Source organism: Pongo abelii, chromosome Y, assembly GCF_028885655.2.
Source record: "Pongo abelii isolate AG06213 chromosome Y, NHGRI_mPonAbe1-v2.0_pri, whole genome shotgun sequence".
Lineage (NCBI taxonomy): Eukaryota > Metazoa > Chordata > Mammalia > Primates > Hominidae > Pongo > Pongo abelii.
The window spans coordinates 4582079-4606461 of record NC_072009.2 but is presented as its reverse complement, the minus strand read 5'-3'; the positions used below and the strand labels follow the sequence as shown (position 1 = coordinate 4606461).

Here is a 24383-nt window from a genome sequence, read left to right as displayed (position 1 = left end):
ACAATTGAGAAAGAAAAAAATGGTGTTTCTTTTTTTCTTTTCTAAGGGTTACTGCATCTTGAAAGTGTAGTGAAGGTCTTAATTATTGTTCTTATAATTCCTGTCCACAGCAGCTCCTACTCTTACTGAGACCTCACGGACTTATCATTATCACAATAGAAATAAACATTTTGGATTTGTGGAGTAACTTTTTTTTTTTTTTTTTGCTTATCGTTTGTTGCTTAGATAATTCATGAACTGACAAATGCAGTTGCCACGTTGATTCCCTAGGGCCTGGCTTACCGACTGAGGTCATAAGATATTATGCCTTCTCTTTAGACTTGGTCAGTGAAGTGGAAATGGGCAAAGAACCAGCCTATGGAGGTGACAAGGCCTTAGGGCCAAAAGTCTTGAGGGTGAAGGTTTAGGGCCTGCGCAGCTTCCCTGCCATGCCCTGCAAGGTCTCGCATTCGCAAGGCTTGTGACAGTGGGAGCCTCATTCCGGACTCTCCTGAAGTCCATGGTGTCCTCTTTTCGCATTTGCGCCCCGTGGGTGATGCCCGATGCCGCCCTTCCCATCGCTCTCTTCCCCCTTCAAGCGTATCGCAACTGCAAAAAGACACAGCATGGACACTCCATTCTCTATCCTAATGCATTTAACTAGCACAACCTACAGGTTGTTCCATCCCAGAGACTACCCTTTTCTCGATAGACGTGGCCATCAACCAACCAGCGGTCAGACTCAGAGTCAGCCTCTGTCACGTTCCCAGGTCGTTGGCGAACTGGATGGGCGGGGTCCCAGCAGCCCAGGAGTACAGTGGAGCCATGCCTGACGTAAGTCAACAAAAATCACGTGAGACGAATCAGTCGCCTAGATTGGCTACAACTAACTGGTTGGAAACGGGGAGGTCGCGGCGGCTGCGTGGGGTTCGCCCAGGACACAATTACAACTTTGTGCTGGTGCTGGCAAAGTTTGTGATTTTAAGAAATTCTGCTGTGCTCTCCAGCATTGCGAGCTTCTGCCTGTAGTTTCCGAGATGTGATCCAGGTAGCCGAGTTCCGCTGCCCGTGCTTCGGATGCTTTCGGCTTTGCCTCAGGTTTTTTCCTTGCAGCCGCTAAGGAGGCGATAAAATTGGCGTCACAGTCTCAAGCAGCGATTGAAGGCGTCTTTTCAACTACTCGATTAAGGTTGGGTGTCATCGTGGGACTTGGAAATTTGTTACGTTTCCATGAAATCCTGCGGAGTGTCGCTCACTACCGCCGCTGTTGCCTTCGGTGATGAAGCAAAGAAAATGGCGGCAGGAAAAGCGAGCCGCGAGAGTGAAGAGGAGTCCCTTAGCCTGACAGTCGAGGAAAGGGAGGCGCTTGGTGGCTTGGACAGGTACGCACCTCCATCACCCGCCTGGTTGGCTGACGGTACCCTCGGAGAAGGCCTGGACGCAGCTTGCCCACGTTGGTGACGAGGTCATCCTTAGCTTGGCACTCACCAATCTGTCGCTGTCGCTGTCGGACTCGGGAAGGGCCAGGTCACTGGCTTTCTCAGACCATTAACAAACTGTATATCTCTCTCTACAGCCGTCTCTTCGGGTTCGTGAGGCTTCATGAAGATGGCGCCAGAACGAAGACCCTACTAGGCAAGGTAAAACAACCAGACGCGGACAGAGTCTTTGGTCCGCACTTTGCTCTACCAAGGCCCCGCATTCCTTACCGCCCAGCCAGTATTTATTTTGGCGGTGCTCCATGGCCAAGGGGTCGGAAAAGTATTTCTTGCCTTTGCTTTCCCCGTACTCTGGAATACTTCGCCCCTTGCTCTAGCCTCCCTTCTACCCTGAGGAAAAAAAAAATCGGAACACTTTGGGACCGGGCTAAACCGGGTCCACACAACATGCCTGTTATTTTAGGGCCTTTTGTTCCTGAATTTTAGCGTCACAAATTGTGAATGTGTACAGTTTTCAAAATTCATAACTTCCTGCTTCTTCCCCTCGCCTTTTGGCATTTGGCTCTTTGTGTCTAATTTTAAATTCTTTTTGCCTTTTTTTTTTAAAAATATCCTTGGTGTCCTAAGTGTAAGTAGCAAGTAAGTTACAGCGGTGAAGAGTTTACAGTAGATATTTGACCTATAAACTGATGCGTGTATGTTTAGCCTGAAGTTTAGTGATTTGTTTACTTTTTTAGGATCCACAGTGCTACAAATGTGATTTCATGAATGTGTGTGCTTTTTCCACTCAGGAACCTTGCTTCTTAGGTGTCAGTCTTACAGTGGGAAGATTTCGTTGTTTGTGTGAAAAGTTGGCACTGTCGTTTAGTTAATGGCTGCTCCTATCAGCCAAGATGGCGGGTAAAAAGGGGGAGGAGCAATAAAGGGGGAAGCTTGGGGAGAGGGAGGAGGTATTAACCCGGAAACCTTAGCAAGGAGTAGACCGTAAAGAGCGCTTCTGTACCTTCATGTTGCTTATTAAAAATTATTATTATTTAAAAGTAGAATTCTTGCGTTATCTCCAACATTGACAGCAGCATTCTCAAACCTATATGTGCTTATTAATTGCAGCACGTTTAGTTAGTCCCACGTGAATTGTTGGCGTAACTTGGCCCTGGAATATTCCTCGGTGTATCGTTTTTTACCCTCACCAAAATCTTGTTAAAGTATTTGTATGTTGTCGATTGGTCCCGTGAAATAAGAATGGTACAACAATCGCGCCGTCTTTTAGATGCTGAAACCAGTAGCTAAGCATTTCAGTTTATTATTGCATTTGAGAAGGAAATACTAATTTTTTTCTCAAGGTGAACATTTTACTTGCCAAGACGTTTTACTTTTGTAGTTTAATTCAGTACAGACGCTAAGTTCTTTTACCTATTAATCTCCTTTGTATGTTTGTTTTGGGGGCCAATAATGACCAGAAAACTAAAATATAATATATATGTGTGTATAATGTGTGTGTGTATATATATATAAATGTTAGTAAATCCACTTCATTTGACTGATAAATGAAACATGAGTTAAACTTTGATTATGCAAGTGAAAATCGCTTTATGAAAAACATGTTATAGTATCGATACGATTTAAGCAACAGTGACTCTTGATCTGCCTTAATGTTTAAAATAGTTATGATAATGAAATAAAAGTAATTCGATGTTTTCTGGGATAATGTGGGAAAATACTGGTTGAGAACTTTAAATCTTCATATGCTGGAGTTTGGATAAATTCTCAGTGGGTTGTGGTTAATATTAAATTTTAGTTTGGAATGGACTTTTCAGATAATATGGGTTTTAAATTTTAAGGAATTTTTTTTTCTACGTATTGATCCTTTCCAACTTTGATTACAGTAACATTTTAAATATGAGAAAGTGGTTTCTTTATGTTTGGGGAGAACTGTAGCTTCATAAAACACTGAGTGATGCCGTATATTAAACTGCAGTGACTTGTTTGAAATGAAAAAAATATTAACTCAATTTCACTTCATTTGGCTCAGGATTCTGAAGGCTAGGGAGTCCAGGATCAAAGGGTGCGTTTCATGAGGGCTTTAGAGCCGCATCATTCTTTGGTGAAGGTGGAAGGGCAAGAAAGTGTATGACTGCAAGAGATGGGGGATGCCTAACTCTCTGTAATGAACCTATCCTCACTATGACGACATTAACCCATCCATGAGAGCAGCCTGCTCATGATGTTGTCCAATCTTAAAGATATCACTTCACAACACTGTTGCATTGAGGATTATGTTTTCAATGCATGAACTTTGGGGGACATATTCAAACTATGGTAGTACCTGTTCTCCAAGACAAATTATTCTGCAGTATGTATAATAAAATATTTTTTTCCGTTTCTCACAGAGCTTTGCGTATATCACTGTTTTTTAAAAAAATTCTTAGAATGATCTATATCACTGATACTTCAATTTTTATTCGTATTTATGTTTTCTATGAAAGTTTTATTTATAGATTTTACAAATGTCAGTATTGTTTTACAAGTTTCTAAAGATTTAAAATATTGTTATAAATATCCTTTTTTTCCTGTCAAGTTTTCTGGACATTGAGGATGCTCTATCCCAATGACTAGTTTCTCTGATTTTTCTTTTTTTTGACCTTATACATGAACCCATATATCAAACCATTAGTATGGTTATAACAATAGATTCCCTTAAAATTCTGTAACCTATTTATTTGTTTATAAGATTTTTATTAATTTTTATAAGATTGCCATCTGAATTAATGTAAATACTTTTCAGCAAAAGCTTTTTGGTGGAAGCCTAATAACTTGCTCATATTTAAGTAATAAGCAGTTCAATTAAGTGAAAAACAAATTTTAGCAATAGTAACTTTTCTTTCATGTTGGAAAATATTTTAGGTTGATTTTGTTTGTATTATGATAGAGTTTCACTCTGTCAAATAGAATGTTACTATTACAGTATGCCTTCAATATAATGCTAGAGGCATTAACAGGAGAAACACCTATTAAAATGCTTTGAGTGGTTTTTTATACTGTAATATTTGAAAGGTGATATTTAAGATCTTGCATTATACGTGTTTTGTTTGCTAACCTGTAACCTGTAGAACTTCATTTCCAGTTCTAAAAATAGTGTTTTGAGTTTAAAAAGCAACTATAGAAATAATGTCATGTTTTGTATTTAGAATTAGGTCTTTAATTTGGTGTATCAGGAAAAAGTATTTTACAGTTTGGAAGTTGTCTTCTAAACAATTATGGTTGTTATTGTTTACATATTACTGAACAAAGTATTAAGTAGGCCTTATGTAAGAATGCTAATTGGGTACAACGTTGGACATACATATCTGAAGCAATTATAGAAAATATTTTGATATCTAGGCACAGTTCCAAACTATATGAGAACAAATAGGCACTTTTCTGGTATTGGTTTACTTTACTTTTTTTTACCCCCGAGATGGAGTTTCACTCTTGTTGCCCTGGCTGGAGTGGAATAGTACGGTCTCACCTCACTGCAACCTCTGTGTTCTGGGTTCAAACGATTTTCCTGCTTCAGTCTCCCAAGTAGCTGGCATTACAGGTGTCCACCACCATGCTTGGCTAATTTTTTGTGTTTTTAGTAGAGACAGGGTTTCATCATGTTGGCCAGGTTGGTCTGGAACTCCTGACCTCAGGTGATCTGCTCTCCTCAGCCTCCCAAGGTGCTGGGATTAGAGGAGTGAGCCACTGCATCCAGCCTACTTTTATTACTAAATAGCTAGCTTTTAAAAGAGTCAAACTGAAATAACTAGGGAACATTTGACATTATTTAAATTGCCAAATAAGATTGTTTTGCCTGACATGAATGTCTGTAACTCAAGTGGCAAAATTTATAGGCATAATGCTATAAGCCAAAATTAAATTTTAGTGCTTTCCAACCACAGTATTACATATTTGTTCTGACATAGATTAATTTTTAGTTTTGAAGGTTATTTTTGCATTACAACTTACTGTGATGCTAATGAATGATCCCATTTTAATGAGCTGTCTAGAGAGCTAATTTGTATTTTAAAGAATATAAGATTGTTTCATTTGACAGATTAAGACCTAAACCTACATATTTTATAAATTGGTCAATGGCTGTCATAAAATGACTGGCATATTTTATGAACTTGCTTTGAATCTTCACATGATTGGCTTATATATTGCTACCACAACTCAGAGCAAAACAAACTTGAGAGTGTCATGAATGGAAAACTTTTATGAAGGTCATGTTGAAGTAAGACCTCCCTCAGTTTAGATTGAACAAATAGTCCTTTAAGTGGTAGGATGACTAGCACTGGGACATCAGTGTAGAATAAACATGTGAAGGGCTTTAAAAGTTCACAGTAAAGGTTAGCTTATGAAAATAAAAGTTTGCATTGCTGTTTCTTAATACGACAGAGTTGTTACTTGGAGATTATTTGATTCATACCACAGCAGTGCATCTTGTAATTTTATTTAGAATTCAGATGTAAAATCAGACTTTAGCTTTTAGCAGATGTTTAAAGTAGCGTACTTTGCTGTTCTTTTACTCGCTGATCTCATTTTGTTATAAGCTTTATTCGGCCTGGCTTGGTGATTCTTGCCTGTAATCCCAGCCGTTTGGGAGGTGGAGGCTGACGGATCAGTTGACTCCAGAAGCTCAAGACTAGCCTGGGCAACATGGCAAAACTCCATCTCTACAAAAAACTAAGAAATTAGCTAGACATGGTGATCTGCATGTATAGTCCCAGGATGGCCACTCTTGCCCTCTTCAGAGAATAGAATACAGATCTTTTCTCATTTTTACACTTTTAACCTGTGCGTGTCCTTAGGTCTAAAGTGAGTGTCTTTTACACAATGTATAGTTGTATCTTGTTTTTTTAAATCCAGTTATTCCCTCTATGTATTATGATTGGTGCATTATCTGCTTCTATTTAATTACTGACAAGAAAGGACTTACTAATTCCATTTTCTTTCATTGTTTCACTTCATTTTTATGCCTTAAAATATAGGTTACTATATTTGTCTAAAAGTTTACCTTGTTTTCTATGTTGTACCCTTTTTATTTCTCTTTTCCTCTCTTTCTGCCTTCCTTTGTGTTTCATTGGATTTTTTTGTAGTGACAAGTTTTAATTCTCTTTTCATTTCACTTTGTACATTATGTCTTAGATGTTTTCTTTGTAGTTACCATGGCAGTAACATAAAGCTTCATAAAGTTATAACTTTGGTGTTTTTTTTTCTTTTTGAGATGCAGTTTCCCTCTGTTGCCCATGCTGAAGTTCATGCTATGTCAGCCCACTGCAACCTCCACCTCCCAGGTTCAAGCTGCCTCAGCCTCCCAAGTAGCTGAGATTTCACATACCTGCCACCACACATAGCTATTTTTGTATTTTTTAGTAGAGACAGGCTTTCACCATGTTGGCCAGGCTGGTCTCCAACTCCTGACCTAGGTGATCCGCCTGCCTTGGCCTCCTAAAGTGCTGGGATTACAGGCGTGAGCCACCACACGTGGCCAATAATCATCTTTTGTCAACCGACAAGAACTAAATTTCAGTTGCATATAAAAACTGCTCTTTATATCTGTCCTTTAGAGATCCATTAATGTATTTTTTAGAATTTTTTTATGCCTTAAAAAATGAGATACCAGATTTATTCATTATTTTTTCATCTGCATTATAATATTATAGGTTACTATATTTGTCTATACGTTTATCTTTATTTTGTGTTTTCAAATGCTTTTGTGTGCTGGTTAACATCATTTTTCTTTAACCTGTGGGACTACTTTGAGCATTTCTTACAAGGTAGGTGTAGTGGTGATGAACGCCCTCAGGTTTGTTTTTCAAGGAAGTCTTACTTTCTCCAAAATTGCAAATCCAGAGAGATACAAAAACAGATTAGCAGTTATCAGGGGGTGTATCCCTTAGGTGCAAACTTAGCAGTTGGCCCAGTACTCCTTGCTCATCCCACAACCATGTTATTGCCTTGGGAATTCACATTACTACCTGCTATTTTAATTTTTTCCTGCGTGAAACAATACTTCTTTTTGGTAAAGTATGTCTATCGTCAGTTAGTTCTTTGCTTTTGTTTATCTGGGAATATGATTCTGCTTTTTAATAAAAGTATAGTATAATGAAGTATAGAATTTTTGATGATAGTTCTTTTCTTTCGTTATTTTTTTTTTCTTGAGATGAGTCTTGCACTCTTGCCTGGGTTGGAGTGCAGTGGCGTGACGTTGGCCCACTGCAACCTCCACCTCTGGGGTTCAAGCGATTCTCTTGCCTCAGCCTCCCAAGTAGCTGGGATAACAGCCACCCACCACTACGCCCAACTAATTTTTTGTGTTTTTAGTTGAGACAGGGTTTCACCATGTTGGCCGGGCTGGTCTTGAGCTCCTGACCTTGTGATTCACCGGCCTCAGCCTCCCAAAGTGCTGGGATTACAGACGTGAGCCACCGTGCCCGGCCTGGATGATAGTTATTTTATTCTCCCATTTTTTCTGTCAGACTCCAGTTATATTAAGATGGTAACGCCTGGCATGATCTCAAAACGTTTCTGAAGCTCTGTTTTTGTTCAATGTTTTCTTTTTTTGGATTTGATTGTTTATATTGAAGTATTAAATATTTAGTGTTGATTTTCAGTTTCTGAGTTGTTTCACTTAAGATAATCACCTTCAGTTCCATCTTGTTGTTGCATGAGACATATTTTCATTCTTTTAATTGCCAAATAGTATTTAATTTTATATATGCTGCTTTTTCTTTATCCAGTCATCCATTGGTGGACATTGGAGTAATTACAGATCTTTGCTATTGTGAAGAGAGCTGCAGTAAACATAACAAATGCAGTTATCATTTTGATATAATGATTTCTTATTCTTTGGGTATATACCGTGTAATGGGATTGTTGGATTGAATGGTAGTTTTGTTTTTAGTAGTTTGAGAAATCTCCATACTGTTTTTCATAGAGTGTGCTAATACTCTGTGAAAGTGCATAAGAGATTACTTTTGTCTGTATCCCTGCCAATATCTCTTTTTTTTTTTTATCTTTTTAATGGTAGACATTCTGTCTAGTGTAAGATGATATCTCATTGTGGGTTTGATTTGCATTTCTCTGATGATTAGTGATGTTGAACATTTTTTAAATGTGCTTTTTGACTATTATGTGTCTTCTTTTGATCTGTTCTTGTTCTTTGCCCACTTTTTCTTTTTTTTCATGTCTTGCTATGTCACCCAGGATAGAGTGCAGTGGCATGATCACAGCTCACTGCAACCTCAATCTTCTGTATTTGCCCACTGTTTAATTCTTTAAGTATATTTGTAATAACTACTTTGAAGTTCCTGCTAAATACAATATATAGATTTATTTGGGGTCAGTTTTTGTTGGTTGAAAAAAGTGACTTAGTATAATAGGGTTACACTTACCTGTTTGTTTTTAGGTCTACTACTGTTTGGTGGAGAATTAGACATTTTAGATATGTATTTTAAGAAAATTTGCATGGAGTGGAGGGTACTTGTGGACTAAACTGTGAAACTCTTTACTGCTGTGAATGTTAGTGCAATGTTAAAAAATAAAATTTCCTATGTTTTGCCTTTATTCCCCTTCTTCCTCCTCTTTTTTTTTGAGGTGGGGTCTCACTCTGTTGGTCAGGCTGGAGTGCAGTGGCGCAGTCTTGGCTCACTGTAACCTCTGCCTCCTGGCTTCAAGTGATTGTCCTGCCTCAGCCTCTCCAGTAGCTGGGACTACAGGTGCGCACCACCATGCCCAGCTAATTTTTGTATTTTTAGTAGGGACGGGGTTTCACCATGTTGACCAGGATGATCTGTATCTCTTGACCTCGTGATCCACCTGCCTTCGGCCTACCAAAGTGCTGCGATTACCCCTTCTTTTTTGTAGAGTGCATTCACTATCGTTTTCATGCTGCCATTACTTGAAGTCCTCTTTTCCAGATACTGCATTTTGTGTAAGGAAGAACGTTTATGTAAAGTACTTGGTATTGGGTCTGGCATAGTGGGTGGGGACTTAGTACAAGTAAACTCAGGCAGTGGTTTAGTAATTCAGAAAGAGGAGGCAACAATTATAAGTAATCACTAATCTGCTTTCTGACACTAAAGATTGTTTACATTTCTAGAATATTATGTAAATGGGATGATGAAAAATATACTGTGCTTTAGCCTTGCTCCTTTCCTTCAGCTTACTTTCAGATTTATTCATTTTGTTCTGCATTACAAATAATTAATTTATTCTTGAAAATACTGAGCATCTTTTCCTTTGCAAATAACAAGCTGTTTGCATGTTATTAAGACTGTAGTTAGAAGAAGTTAAGTTTTTCAAGATCTGTGGTTAGTAACAACTCTGTTTGCAGCAAAATTACAGAACACTGTTCCTTCTGATGTTTTAGTAACGTTTTCATTCAGTTTGTTCCTTCTGCAAACTCCTGAAAGTTCAAAGACTGGATCTGAACCCATAACCACCCCCCACCAAAGTTTGTATGAAATCTTTGAAACACAGCACATCTCAGTTTGGGCTTTCCACAATCCAAATGTTCAAAAATTTCATGTAGTTAATGGCTACCAGAGTCAGTAATGTTCTTCCAGTGCTTATTTGAGAGTAGTTTTGTTGTATAAATAAGGATTATAATAAGAATTTAGATGTGCAACTTTTATATAAAGTTATTAACGAGCTTCTAGTTTATTTTATTGAGCATATGATATATTGTCTTTTTCAAGATGGAAAAGTACTTAGATCATGACTATTGGCTTCATTAGTGAATTATTATTATTATTATTATTATTATTATTTTTAAAGTCAATAAATTTTTATTCAAGGAGTTCCATGTTGTGATTTCTTCCACTGTCCATCAGCATCACTTTAGATCCTCTAAACAGCTGGAGTCAAAAGATGTATCTTCAAGTTAGCCCTTTTTAATGAAACTGATCCAGTTGTCCTGTCAGCCCATCATTACTTTGGCTTCTTTCATCTCCTTTTAATATGGGTGTACTGATGAAGACTTCATAATTCACCAAGAATCCTTGGGATCTAATTTCTTCATTAGTAAATTCTTAAGAGAAGTTATTTCCTCTCTGAAATGCTGAATTTAATCCTATGCCTATGGAAGAAGTGACATACATTTATGGTTGCTTTGATTTCTTTAAGAATCTCATGCAGATGTATGTATTCTTCCAGGAAAGACATGCCTTTTTCTTAATGTTTATAATTTTTTGTTTCTAGGCTGTTCGCTGCTATGAATCTTTAATCTTAAAAGCTGAAGGAAAAGTGGACTCTGACTTCTTTTGCCAATTAGGTCACTTCAACCTTTTGTTGGAAGATTATTCAAAAGGTATTGTTATTCTCTTTTTAAATTTCTTGCTTGACTTACATTTGCCCCATAGTTGTAATGTTTTTTCCTTCTTCAGGTATACTTCTGATTTTTACTTTCTTCAGATAAACTTATAAACATAGTAATCAATGAGAAAGAATTTAGACTAAATAGAGATGTGAAAATTTTATGTGATTTCATGTAAATATGCCGTAAATTAAGATTATTGAGTAAAATGTATAATATCCTACATGTGTATTGCTATTTTGCTTGCCCTTGTGAAAATCATGTTTTTAAGTATGTTACCACAGTAGAAGGACAGTACGTTTGTTATCTTTGTCTATATTATACAAACGTGGACATTTTGGAAAGATCAGGGAAACAATATTTCCTCATTTGATTTCTTGATTTTCTTTAAAATTTTTCATTATAGTTAGAAAATATTGCAAGTCTGATCTGTAGCAGTGTGTTATTCTAAAAGGAATACAGGTAGCTCATCTCTGAGTTTGAGCCTTCTGTACAGCAGATTTTTTTCATTCAGTCAAATTATTTTTCTTCTCAGAAATAGGTGGAGGGGTGGGTGTGGTGGCTTATGCCTGTAATCCTAGCACTTTGGGAGGCCAAGGCGGGCAGATCACCTGAGGTTAGGAGTTCAAGACCATCCTGGCCAACATGGCAAAACCCCGTCTCTACTAAAAATACAAAAATTAGCTGAGTGTGGTGACGTGTGCCTGTAATCCCAACTAGTGAGACTGAGGCAGGAGAATCGCTTGGACCTGGGAGGCGGAGGTTGCAGTGAGCCAAGATTGCGCCACTGCACTCCAGCCTAGGCAACAGAGCAAGGCTCCATCTCAAAAAAAAAAAAGCAATAGGTGGAGATAAGTAACTTAAGATAACTGTAAAAAATGTGTACTTTTCATAGTACCAAGCCACTGACCAAGAGCATTATTTATTTAGGAAATTAGAACATTTTTCCTTCACACCAGTATTCCCATACCAAAGAATATTTTATAACTTTTGGATATAAGTAAACATTGGTAGAGAGTAGGTAGATATATTTTCCAGCAAATATAGGTAGTAGAAAGAACAGTTGACTATTTTAGAATTAGAGGGAAGAGTTGGTGGGGGTATACTACTTGTGTGCTTTAGCAGTAGAGTATCTGATGTACCTCATTTTTTGTTAGGTTAAGCCAGTGTTTACTAATGAAATGTACTTTTGATTTGATGTAGCATGCTCTATGGAATATTTATGTTTCAGCTGGAACTTTGCCATTTAAAAATGGTTTATAGTAACAGATTTATTTAAGTTTCTCTAACGTCTTCCTCCTAATAATGTAGTAGGCTGGGGAATAGTAGCAGAGGAAGTCAATGAATGGTAAATGGAATTCTTTTTTTTTTTTTTGAGACGGAGTCTCACTCTGTCACCCATGCTGGAGTGCAGTGCCGCCATCTCGGCTCATTGCAAGCTCCACCTCACAGGTTCATGCCATTCTCCTTCCTCAGCCTCCCGAGTAGCTGGGACTACAGGTACCCACCACCATGCCTGGCTAATTTTTTTTAATATATTTTTAGTAGAGACCGGGTTTCACTCTGTTAGCCAGGATATTCTCGATCTCCTGACCTCTTGATCCACCCGCCTCAGCCTCCCAAAGTGCTGGGATTACAGGCATGAGCTACTGCACCCAGCCTGAAATTCTTAGTACTTGTTAAATGGGCTTTATTTTAGCAGGTGACTAGTAATGTTTATTTATAAACTTTTAGATAAAAATTTGGTTAAAATGTAATATTTCTTTTTCTTTTTTTTTTTGAGACAGAGTCTTGTTTTGTTGCCCAGGCTAGAGTGCAATGTCACAATCTCGGCTCACTGCAACCTCTGCCACCTGGGTTCAAGCGATTCTCATGCCTCAGTCTGCCAAGTAGCTGGAATTACAAGCATGCGCCACCACACCGGCTGATTTTTGTATTTTTAATAGAGATGGGTTTTCACCATGTTGGCCAGGCTTGTCTCGAGCTCCTGACCTCAAGTGATCCACCCGCCTCTGCCTCCCAAAGTGCTGGTATTACAGGTGTGAGCCACCGTGCCTGGCCTAAAGTGTAATATTTCAGAGGAAACAATTGGAGAAGAAAAATGCGTAGGTTTTTCTAGTACACATGTAAGATTTTTTTGTGTGTGTTTAATATGTAAACTTGAGAGCTAATAAACAAAGACCCTGAATTGAGAAGTAGATTTAAATAGGGACTGTCTGTCTTTGCTATGTAGCAGTCAGCAGTCACTTAATATGCATTTTTAATTTCTTTTTTTTTGAGGCAGAGTCTTACTGTATCTCCAGGATGGAGTGCAGTGCCACGAACTCTAACTTGGCTCATTGCAACCTCTGCCTCCCTGTTCAAGTGATTCTCATGCCTCAGTCTCCCCCGGGTAGCTGGGATTACAGGTGCCTGCCACCACTCCCAGCTAATTTTGGTATTTTTAGTAGAGATGGGGTTTTAACATGTTGACCAGGCTGGTCTTGAACTCCTGACCTCAGGTGATCTGCCTGCCTTGGCCTCCCAAAGTTTTAGGATTACAGGCATGAGCCATTGCACCTGGCATATATTTTTAAATTTCTTAGAGCTTTAAGATTGATAATTGAGTTACATTTTCTATTTAAAAAGAAGAGAAGAGACCTTGTATAATTTTTGTCTGTGAAGTGAATAAAGACTCCAAGGAAATTGTTTTGAAGGTTATTTTGTTGTGTTGTGTTGTGGTTTGGGCACATGGTAGGTCAGACATTGGGCAAAATACATTAAGGTCAGAGAAGAATAACGCTGACATTTAAGTTCTTGATTAAATGTTCTCTCAGGTCAATATTGGCATGTAAAGAATTAGTCTTTTGGCCAGGCACAGTGGCTCATGCCTACAATCCCAGCACTTTGGGAGGCCAAGGCAGGTGGATCACGAGGTCAGGAGTTCAAGACCAGCCTCCCAACATGGTGAAACCCTGTCTCTACTAAAGATACAAAAAATTAGCTGGGCATGGTGGCATGCGCCTGTAATGCCAACTACTCTAGAGGCTGGGGCAGGAGAATTGCTTGAACCCTGGAGGCAGAGGTGGCAGTGAGCTGAGATTGTGCTGCTGCACTCCAGTGTGTACAACAGGGCAACACTCTGTCTCAAAGAAAAAAAGAATTAGCCTTTTTAGAGGTAGAGGTTAACTTGATCACTTGTAATAGTAGAGAAGAAAAGAAAATGAATACAGAGACATTCATTTATATTTTATATTTCATGTTGAGTTGAAAGTTTTCCAATTACAAGTTTAACTGAGATTCCAGCCATTCATAACTTTCTCTATTCTTCTTTCAAGTAAGTAATTTGTTACCTGTTGTACTGACAGCCACTTTTGTTAAAAATTTTGGCTCTGTGTTTTTGATTCCTGTACATTTACTATTATTCCAAGAATGACTAATAATGTATGTCAAACTTCATGTGTTTCTTTTTCTTCTTTGTTTGCCTTTCACTTTCTTGGGTGAAATTGTAATACTCTGCCCTGGTACATAGAGTATAAGAACATAAAATGGGTGCTTCCCACTAATAGGTCTTTGAGTTATGCTTCTCCAAAAATAATAGTTTTATTTCATTTATGGATAAGCCTATTTTTGTTGCTGTTTAAATTGAAGATGATGTTTCTTTAATTTGAAGTGTTAGTATAGTTTGAAAATATAAAAATCTGTTTTTTTAAAAAAGGAGTTCAGTGTTTTTTTCCTTCAACTTTTAAGTTCTGGGGTACATGTGCAGGATGTGCAGGTTTGTTATATAGGTAGACATGTGCCATGGTTGTTTGCCTCACAGATCCATCCATCACCCTGGTATTAAGTCCAGCATCCATTAGCTATTCTTCCCAGTGCTGTCCCTCCCTGATGCTTGATTATAGCTTTTTTCTGTTGCCTAGAGAAGGGAATTTGTTAAATATATAGATTCTTAATCTGTAATGTGGAAATACTGTTTGTTTACAGTATAAAGTAGAATATTTATATAAACTGGTGACCATAGTGTATATTTCATGGAGGATAGTAGTCACCGTGGCCAGGGACCAACCGAGTTTTTATTCTTTCTCACTTGTAGTTCTCAAGAATGACTGTAGAGTGTACTGGGAATACAACATCCTAAGATGATAAGGGACTCAGCAAACAGCCTGCTTTTTTCCCAGCTGCCTTCCACACCAGAAACAGGATGCACTGAAGAGCTGGTGGTGTGTTCTTTCAACTGTTTAGCTCGTTAAGGCTTATAATGCCAGGGTGTTAAACTTAGGGCTGCTTTTCGGGGTTCCTCAGCTATGGTGCAAGTGGACATGCACAGATGAGACTCCATATGCTCTGGGCAGCTTTCATGAGCCTTAGGCCAAAGCTTGCAATGAATCCTAGGCTTCTGTTATCCAGATTGGCAGCCTGGGATAGGCTCTCTGTCTCACTAGACTCAGACTCAGTGTATGTGTGTGTGTGTCTGTATAAAACAATGAATTTGCTTCACAAAAGATATAGATTCTTGTCATTTAGATTACTGTTATAAAGTCATAGTGAAAACTGAATTAGCAAATACTGAACTATTGTTCCTAAAGGGAAGTACAGGATAAAGTTCCTATTAGCCTTTGATCACAACATTGTTGTTAGTTGATTAGTACATAACTATATATGTATTTCTGTTTAAAGATCCCTATTAAAATCTAAGTGGTTGATTCATTATAGTTGAACTCAAAGCCAGAAGCATTATAACTCATGCCTGAATGAAATATATTTTTCTGTGAGGCACATCACATTCTTTTTGTATTTAGACACATTGGCACATCACATTCTTTTTGTACTTAGGGACATCACACAGCTCTTTGGCACTATACATTGGTTAGTGATTTTATATATTTTTTAATGTTTCATTTTATTTTGTTATTTTATATTGTATTTTATTATTTTATTTTATGTATTTATTTATTTTTTTGAGATGGAGTCTCACTCTCATCCAGGCTGGAGTGCTGTGACACGATCTTGGCTCACTGCCACCTCCACCTCCCGGGTTCACGCCATTCTCCTCCTGCCTCAGCCTCCCGAGTAGCTGGGACTGCAGGTGCCCGCCACCACACCCAGCAATTTTTTTGTATTTTTAGTAGAGATGGGGTTTCACCATGTTAGCCAGGATGGTCTTGATCTCCTGACCTCATGATCCGCCCGCCTTGGCCTCCCAAAGTGCTGGGATTACAGGTGTGAGCCACCGCACCCGGCTTTATTTTTTGAAACACAGTCTCACTCTGTCAACGAGTCTGGTGTGCGGTGGTGTGATCTTGGCTTACTGCAACCTATGTCTCCTGGGTTCAAGTGATTCTTGTGCCTCAGCCTCCCTAGGAGCTGGGATTACAGGTATGCGCCACCACACCCAGCTAATTTTTATGTTTTTAATAGAGACGGGGTATTACCATGTTGGCCAAGCTGGTCTTAAACTTTTGACCTCAAGTGATAGGCCTGCCTTGGCCTCTCAAAGTGCTGAGATTACAGGTGTGAGCCACTGCACCCAGCTGGATAGTGATTTTAAACAGCAAAATTACTAACAAAAAAGCAAAAATAAGAAAAATGTGATACTGCATACAGCAGGAAAAGCCTGCTTTTTTAGAGTACTTGACACATGAAGTCAGAGAAAGGCTCACCTCTTCTAACATTAGCTGGGAGTGTGTATCCAGTGGCTCGAATTTTTTGCTGCCCTGTGCAAGTCTGTGAATAACTGTGAATTGATTTTGTGTACATATAAATTTTCGTGAGTTGAATAACATAGAACCCACAAATAATGAATATCAATTAAAGCTCTGAAAGCTGATAAATTGTTGCATATATGTCATATGACCTTTTAGCTAGAGATCATGGAAAATTTGTAAAAAATATAGATTTTTCCTATATCATGTGGCTGTGTTCTTTTGTTGACAGTAAAGGACAAAATATTGCAATAAACATGTGCTCATAGAATGGTTATATGTCTTTGTAAAGCTGATAAATTTTTGTGTATGCATCAGGTGATTTTCTATTTATCTTCCCTGCATTCAGACATTAAGTACACAATGTCTTCATGTAATGTCCAATTAAATATATTTAGAATTCAGTCACAGTTTTAAAAAGTCATAGATAGCTTCCTTCTCTACTTCTGAAAAACCTTTAGAGATTTCTCAATGATCACAATTTGTGGTATCACTAATTTAGTGTGATTTATTCAAGGAGGAAAATGCAATTGAGAAGTTCAGAGAATAGCAGATGAGTGATCATACCTCAGGTTTTCAGACATTCATGCCCATGCTCTCAGAACTATGGAACTGATGCATTAGGCAACTAGTAAAAGTTCTGTTAGCTTTGAGAACTGAAGAATTTGTGGCAGAACACATTGGAAAAACAGAAGGAATGAAACTTTCTTGGAGGTTGTATGTAGCCAGTTCTGAGACCCTGATGACCTTGATGAGAATGTTATTTTAATAATGTCAACAGGTGCTGGAGAGGATGTGGAGAAATAGGAACACTTTTACACTGTTGGTGGGACTGTAAAGTACTTGAACCATTGTGGAAGACAGTGTGGTGATTCCTCAAGGATCTAGAACTAGAAATACCATTTGACCCAGCCATCCCATTACTGGCTATATACCCAAAGGATTATAAATCATGCTGCTGTAAAGACACATGCATATGTAAGATTATTGAGGCACTATTCACAATAGCAAAGACTTGGAACCAACCCAAATGCCCATCAATGATAGACTGGATTAAGAAAATGTGGCACATATATACCATGGAATACTATGCAGCCATAAAAAAGGATGAGTTCATGTGCTTTGTAGGGACACAGATGAAGCTGGAAACCATCATTCTCAGCAAACTTGCAGGGACAAAAAAACAAACACTAGGTGTTCTCACTCATAGGTGGGAATTGAACAGTGAGAACACTTGGACACAGGAAAGGGAACATCACACACCCGGGCCTGTTGTGGGGTTGGGGGAGGAGGGGAGGGATAGCATTGGGAGATATACCTAATGTAAATGACGAGTTAATGGGTGCAGCACACCAACATGGCACGTGTATATATATGTAACAAACCTGCACGTTGTGCACATGTATCCTAGAACTTAAAGTATAATAAAAATGTGTACATATATATATATATATATATATATATATATATATATATATATATATTTCCTGAAAAACTTTACAGAATTACCAATGAATCAGAAATGCCATTCTGAGGTATACACCTCCAAATAATTGAAACAAAACAAACCACTCAAACAAACACTTGTTCATGAATGCCCATAGCAACTTGATTCAAGTAGCCAAAAGGTGGAAACAACCCAAATGTCCATGACTGTGTAAACAAGCTGTAGTATATACAGACAATGGAATATTACTCAGCCATAAAAAGGAATGGAGTACTGATACCTGCTACAACCTGCATGTCCCTTAAAGACATTATGCTAAGTGAAAGGAACCAGACACAGAATCCCATGTTTTTTGAGTTATTTTGAATATTTTGAAATATTCAGAATAGGTAAATCCATAGAGACAGAATAGATTAATGATTGCCAGAGAATGATAGTGTGTACTTCTGGAGTTACAAAAAAACTTGAAAATAGAGAGTGGTGGTGGCTGCACAACATTGGGAATACACTAAATGCCACTGAATTGTATACTCTAAAATTGCTAATTGTATGTTATGTGGATTTCCCCTCAATAAAAGATAGACACATCAAAATAAAAAACAGTATTCAGATAACTAAAAAAACTAAATTATTGCTGTGTGTTTTGTTTACATCTGTATTTACTGCATTGAGCTTGGTGACTCACAGTATTTAAGAAAAATTCTACAAAGGCTTCAGTAGTACATTTGCCACCAAGAGACAGCTGTTAAAAGTTTTGATAAAAATCCTAATAGACTATTGTGTCAATATAAACATTTCAAAATTTAAAATGTGTTTTTTACTCTGTATACCAGTTTGTAACCTAAAGTCAATAGAGTATACTAATAATATCATGCCAAAATACCTCAAATTTATAGGCTGCATTTACAATTTTAAAACATTTGTAATCCCTTATTCCATTACTTAAGTTAAACATTTTCTCGGCCGGGCATGGTGGCTCATGCCTGTAATCTCAGCACTTTGGGAGGCCAAGTTAGGCAGATCACCTGAGGTCGGGAGTTCGAGACCAGCCTGGCCAGTATGGTAAACCTCATCTCTACTAAAAATACAAAAATTAGCAGGGTGCGGTGGTACACACCTGTAATCCCAGCTACTCTGGGACTGAGGCGAATCTCTTGAACCTAGGAGGCAGAGGTGAGCTGAGATGGCGCCATTGCACTCCAGCTTGGGCAACAGAGTGAGACTCTTCTTAAAACTAGAAAACATTTTCTTTCTGAGCATTTTAGTCTCTTTGTTTCTTTTTATGCTTTTAAAATAATCACTGTTGACAAGCCTAGTGAAAATTTTTATGTGCCAGTAATTGTTGTTATATATCCATTACCGGCATTATGGAGGCAAGGAATACACACACACAAATACTCTTGTTTTTAAATGAACTTTTGAGTGCTTAATGCCAGATTGTCCTCTTGAAAGGCTTTACTGATTTATATTTGCACATCAGTATGTATGAGAGTAACTATGTTCTTGAATTCCTATCACTGCTTAGTATTATTTGTACCATTGGATTGTAGTTTATATTACTAATTTCTCTTCCACTCTCCTTCCTGACCCCCCACCCTGTCTTTCCCCCTCCTTCTTTCCCTCCCTCCCTCCTTTCCACCCTCCTTCCCTCATTTCCCTTCTTTTCCTTCTCTTTTCTTTCTCTCCTTCCTTCTCTTTCTTCCTTTCCTTCTCTTTTTTGTTTTTTGACAATTGTTTCTGTTTTCATTTCTAAGAAAATTCTTACAAATCCTTAAAACTCATAAAAATGGGAAAGCTTGTCGTAAATTTTTTTGTTGTACTATGTATACAGTAGTCAGGACCTTTTGTAAAGTTTGCATTTCCCCTTTAAAAAATTATTTATAAAATGACATAAAAATTATGTATCTCTCTCGAGTACAACATCTTGTTTTGAAATATGTGTACATTGTAGAATTGTTGAAACAAACTAACATTTGCATTACTTCACAAATTTCTATTTATTTTGGTGTTAAGAACATTTAAAATTTACTCTCAGCAATTTTCAAGATATATAATATGAATATAGTTACTCTGTTTTATAGTAGATCACTTGAACTTATGCTATCTCACTGAAATTTTGTTTCCTTTGACCAACATCTCTTTAACTACACCCCTCACCCTCATTTTTTTTTTTTTTTTTCTTGAGACAAGGTTTGGCTCTGTCACCCAGTCTGGAATGTGGTGGCACAATAATGGCTAACTGCTATCTCTGCTTCCCCAGCTCAAGCAGTCCTCCCACATTAGCCTTCTGAGTAGCTGGGGCTGCAGGCATGCGCCACCATGCCAGGATATTTTTTTTTTTTTGTATTCTTTGTGGAAATGGGGTTTTGCCATATTGCCCACACTGGTCTTGAACTACGGAACTCAAGCAGTCTGCCATCTTGACCTCCCAAAGTGCTGGGATTACAGGTGTGAGCCAGTGTGCCCAACCCCATTTTTTTATTTAAAAGAAGTGAAGCAAGGTCATGAGGTTAAAGAAAATATGACATGGCATCTTTTCCACTTCTTTTTCTCCTTGTATTTCTATTATGTTAAACATAAAAATATGGTAGGGATTATAGAACTCTGAAGTTTTTTTTTAATAGTTAACTTTCATTATTTGCTCTTGAATTTTTTTTCTTTATATGAATATATTGTTGGTTCTTGGCAGTCATTTTAATACTTTAAGAAGTATGTTTGTATATTTAATATGTGATTAACAAATGAGTTTTATGTTCTCTGGCTTTAATGAAACTGAATTTCAGGTACTTAGAAATACTTCTAAGGAAATTAGGGATTTAAGCTTATAACAGACTAAAATGAATAGATTTAAATAGAAAACAAATATTAAAAATAATTAGAAGGCTGTTTAAGACTAAAATTGGGTTCAAGGATTGATAAAACTTTAGTTTTGGGTATTCATCAAGGCGGTTAATGTTGAAATGGTTGGTAAACCGTTTTTGTAAGTGGTAAAGGAAAACAGTGATCTTGCCTATAATGATATTAAAAGGTTTCACAGTGGGACGAACAAGGACAACTTGAGCCACTGAGGACCCAAGAAGCACATAATAAAGAGTGTGTGAATTTTGGTTTACCAAGAGAAGAATCAATTAGACAGTTACTGCAATTATTGTGAAACAGACATTGTGTAGTATAAAGAAATCAAAATAAATGATCCTCACACTCTTGCCCCATCCTCTGTTTAAGACTTCAGAAAAGTCTAGTTACAGTAGGATTAGGAATTTTATCCATGGGTCAGTACTTGACTTAACTATTAAAAGTAAGGACAATGCTTTGAATAAGATAAATTCGACAGAGAAACTATAAAGAGGGAGATTGGTAATAGCCATTAATTTTAATAACCTATTTAGAAGACATAAAATGTTAAGATTTTTTAAATGGTAAGATCCCAGGGACTGATGTAATAGACTGATACTTGAGAACTTGCTTAAATGGCTGAAAATATAACAGGTAAGCTTAAGTACATGAGGTTACATTCAAAATTATAAGAGGTAAATTCCTCATAAATTCTGAATGTGAATTTTAAACTTTATAGGTTGCAAATGGAGGCTGACCATAGTACTCTTCTAAAGCCTTTATCTAGGACAATGGTTAACAGTATGATTATAATGTTTTTACTTTATTTTATTATTATTATACTTTAACTTTTAGGGTACATGTGCACAACGTGCAGGTTTGTTACATATGTATACATGTGCCATGTTGGTGTGCTGCATCCATTAACTCGTCATTTAGCATTAAATATATCTCCTCATGCTATCCCTCCCCCCTCCCCCCACCCCACAACAGTCCCCGGTGTGTGATGTTCCCCTTCCTGTGTCCATGTGTTCTCATTGTTCAGTTCCCACCTATGAGTGAGAACATGCGGTGTTTGGTTTTTTGTCCTTGCGGTAGTTTGCTGAGAATAATGGTTTCCAGTTTCTTCCATGTCCCCGCAAAGGACATGAACTCATCATTTTTTATGGCTGCATAGTATTCCATGGTATATATGTGCCACATTTTCTTAATCCAGTCTATCATTGTTGAACATTTAAACTAAAGAGCTTCTGCACAGCAAAAGAAACTACCTTCAGAATGAACAGGCAACCTACAGAATGGGAGAAAATTTTTGCAACCTACTCATCTGACAAAGGGCTAATATCCAGAATCTACAATGAACTCAAACAAATTTACGAGAAAAAAACAAACAATCCCATCAAAAAGTGGGTGAAGGATACAAACACACACTTCTCAAAAGAAGATATTTATGCAGCCAAAACACACATGAAAAAATGCTCATCATCACTGGCCATCAGAGAAATGCAAATCAAAACCGCAGTGAGATACTATCTCACACCAATTAGAATGGCGATCATTAAAAAGTCAGGAAACAACAGGTGCTGGAGAGGATCTGGAGAAATAGGAACACTTTTACACTGTTGGTGGGACTATAAACTAGTTCAACCATTGTGGAAGTCAGTGTGGCGATTCCTCAGGGATCTGGAACTAGAAATACCATTTGACCCAGTGATCCCATTACTGGGTATATACCCAAAGGATTATAAATCATGCTGCTATAAAGACACATGCACACGTATGTTTATAGCGGCACTATTCACAATAGTAAAGACTTGGAACCAACCTAAATGTCCAATAATGTTTTTACTTTTTATAGACATGGTCAAATGTATACTATATTTTACAAGTTATTAGAGAGTTTCTATGTATACGGCACTATTCACAATAGTAAAGACTTGGAACCAACCTAAATGTCCAATAATGTTTTTACTTTTTATAGACATGGTCAAATGTATACTATATTTTACAAGTTATTAGAGAGTTTCTATGTATACTCCATTTCCCTCTTAGCCTCTTCCACTAGGGTGATAGATTTGTCACAGTATTATGAAGCAGTATTGATAAATTAACTAAAGTCTCTATTCAAATTTTTTTAAGAAAGTTTTTCCCTGTTGTCCTTTTTCTCTTTCAGAGTTCCGACTAGGATAGCTAATTTTATTTAGTTGTCATGTCTCCTTATGATCTTCTTGTCTGTTGCCACTTTCTCAGGCTTTCCTTATTTTTGATGATGTTAGTAGTTTTGAGGAGTATTGGTCAGGTATTTTGTAGAATGTCCCTGAACAGGGATCATGTGTTGTTTTTCTCATGATTAAGCTAGGATTATCATTTTTTTAGGAGGAAAATTATAAAGTGCATTTTTATCACATCATATCAGAGACATATACTGTCAACATGACTTAATGTTATTCACTGGCTGAGGCACTGTTTGTTAGGTTTCTCCATTGTGAAGTTACTCTTTTTGCTTCTTTGCGTATCATATTTTCTGGAAGGAAGTCATTATCAATAGCCTGCACTCAAGGGAGTACTTTTTTACAGGTATAGACAAGCCAGTCCTTGGGCATTCATTTGGATTTTGTTGAATTTGTTAATTATTTTAGGAAGATGTTCATCTTATCTATCTATAGTAATTCTTTTAATTCATGTAAATGAAATAACTTTTCAATTGTTTTATGCTTTAATTTCTTGTTTGACAGTTTCAACGTACAGATCCTGCATGTCTTATTAAATATATTCTTATACTAAGACCTAAATACTTAAAATTTTGGTGCTAAATTTTTATGTATAGTTGTTTATTGTTAGTACTATATAAGAAATAATAGTTGAGTTTTAAAATTGACTTTGTATCATAAGAGCTTACTAAATTCATGCTAATTCTAGGAGTAGATTTTATAGATTCCTTGAAATTTTGTTGTTTTCTTCAACTACTTATGAATGATTGGATATTGTTTAGTTTTGAAAAACTGAATACCCCAGCATAAATAAAACTGATTTTTAGGAACAGACTTTAGGACAACATACTTCATACAATTAGTGTTTCTGACTAGGCTCTTATGTGTACCAGGTACTAGAAATTTGTGAGGAAATAAGATGAGGGAGAGAATGGACAATTCAAATGATGGTCATGTTAGAACACTTCTAAGGGGAGTGAGATGGCCTTCTAGTCATCTAGTTTGTAGTGTGTGAAAAGGATAGTAGAGGTGGTTTAAAAAAAATAGGTTTGCACATATAATAATCAAAACCAAGTTTAACTGGGCATTTTTCAGATTAAGAAATATAGGAACAGCAGATGTTAGTAGACATCAATATGCATATGTCCTGAGTCATGGTATTCCTAAATTCTATCTGGGACATAGATGCCATTTTTGAACCTTTTTTCTTTGTTCTGGTACTCCTGTTTTCTTTATCACATATCTTCTTTGTTGGTATATAATTTTTTATTTTTCTTTATTTTTAGAGACAGATTCTTGCTCTGTTGTCCAGGCAGGGGTACACTGGCTCAATGTCGACTGACTGTAACCTCCGTCTTTGTGGCTGAAGCCATTTTTCCACCTCAGCTGCCCAGGTAGCTGGAACTACATGTGCAAGTCACCATGCCTGGCTAATTTTTGTGTTTT

General features: G+C 37.3%; 1 protein-coding gene across 25 annotated transcripts in view; it reads left to right on the top strand.

The window, feature by feature from the left end:
- Positions 1-205: 205 nt before the first annotated feature.
- The window catches only part of LOC129053431 (histone demethylase UTY), a 234424-nt gene continuing 210246 nt past the window's right edge, over positions 206-24383 (top strand). For 8 of the 25 annotated variants that reach the window (XM_063721447.1, XM_054545477.2, XM_054545474.2 and 5 more), the window contains exons 1-3: positions 206-1361; positions 1556-1619; positions 10647-10755. In XM_063721447.1, the coding sequence (XP_063577517.1) occupies positions 1210-1361; positions 1556-1619; positions 10647-10755 (325 nt within the window). In that variant the 5' untranslated portion in view covers positions 206-1209. The remainder of the gene's footprint in view (positions 1362-1555; positions 1620-10646; positions 10756-24383) is intronic. The other 17 variants (XM_054545475.2, XM_063721446.1, XM_054545469.2 and 14 more) reach the window with 4 other exon arrangements.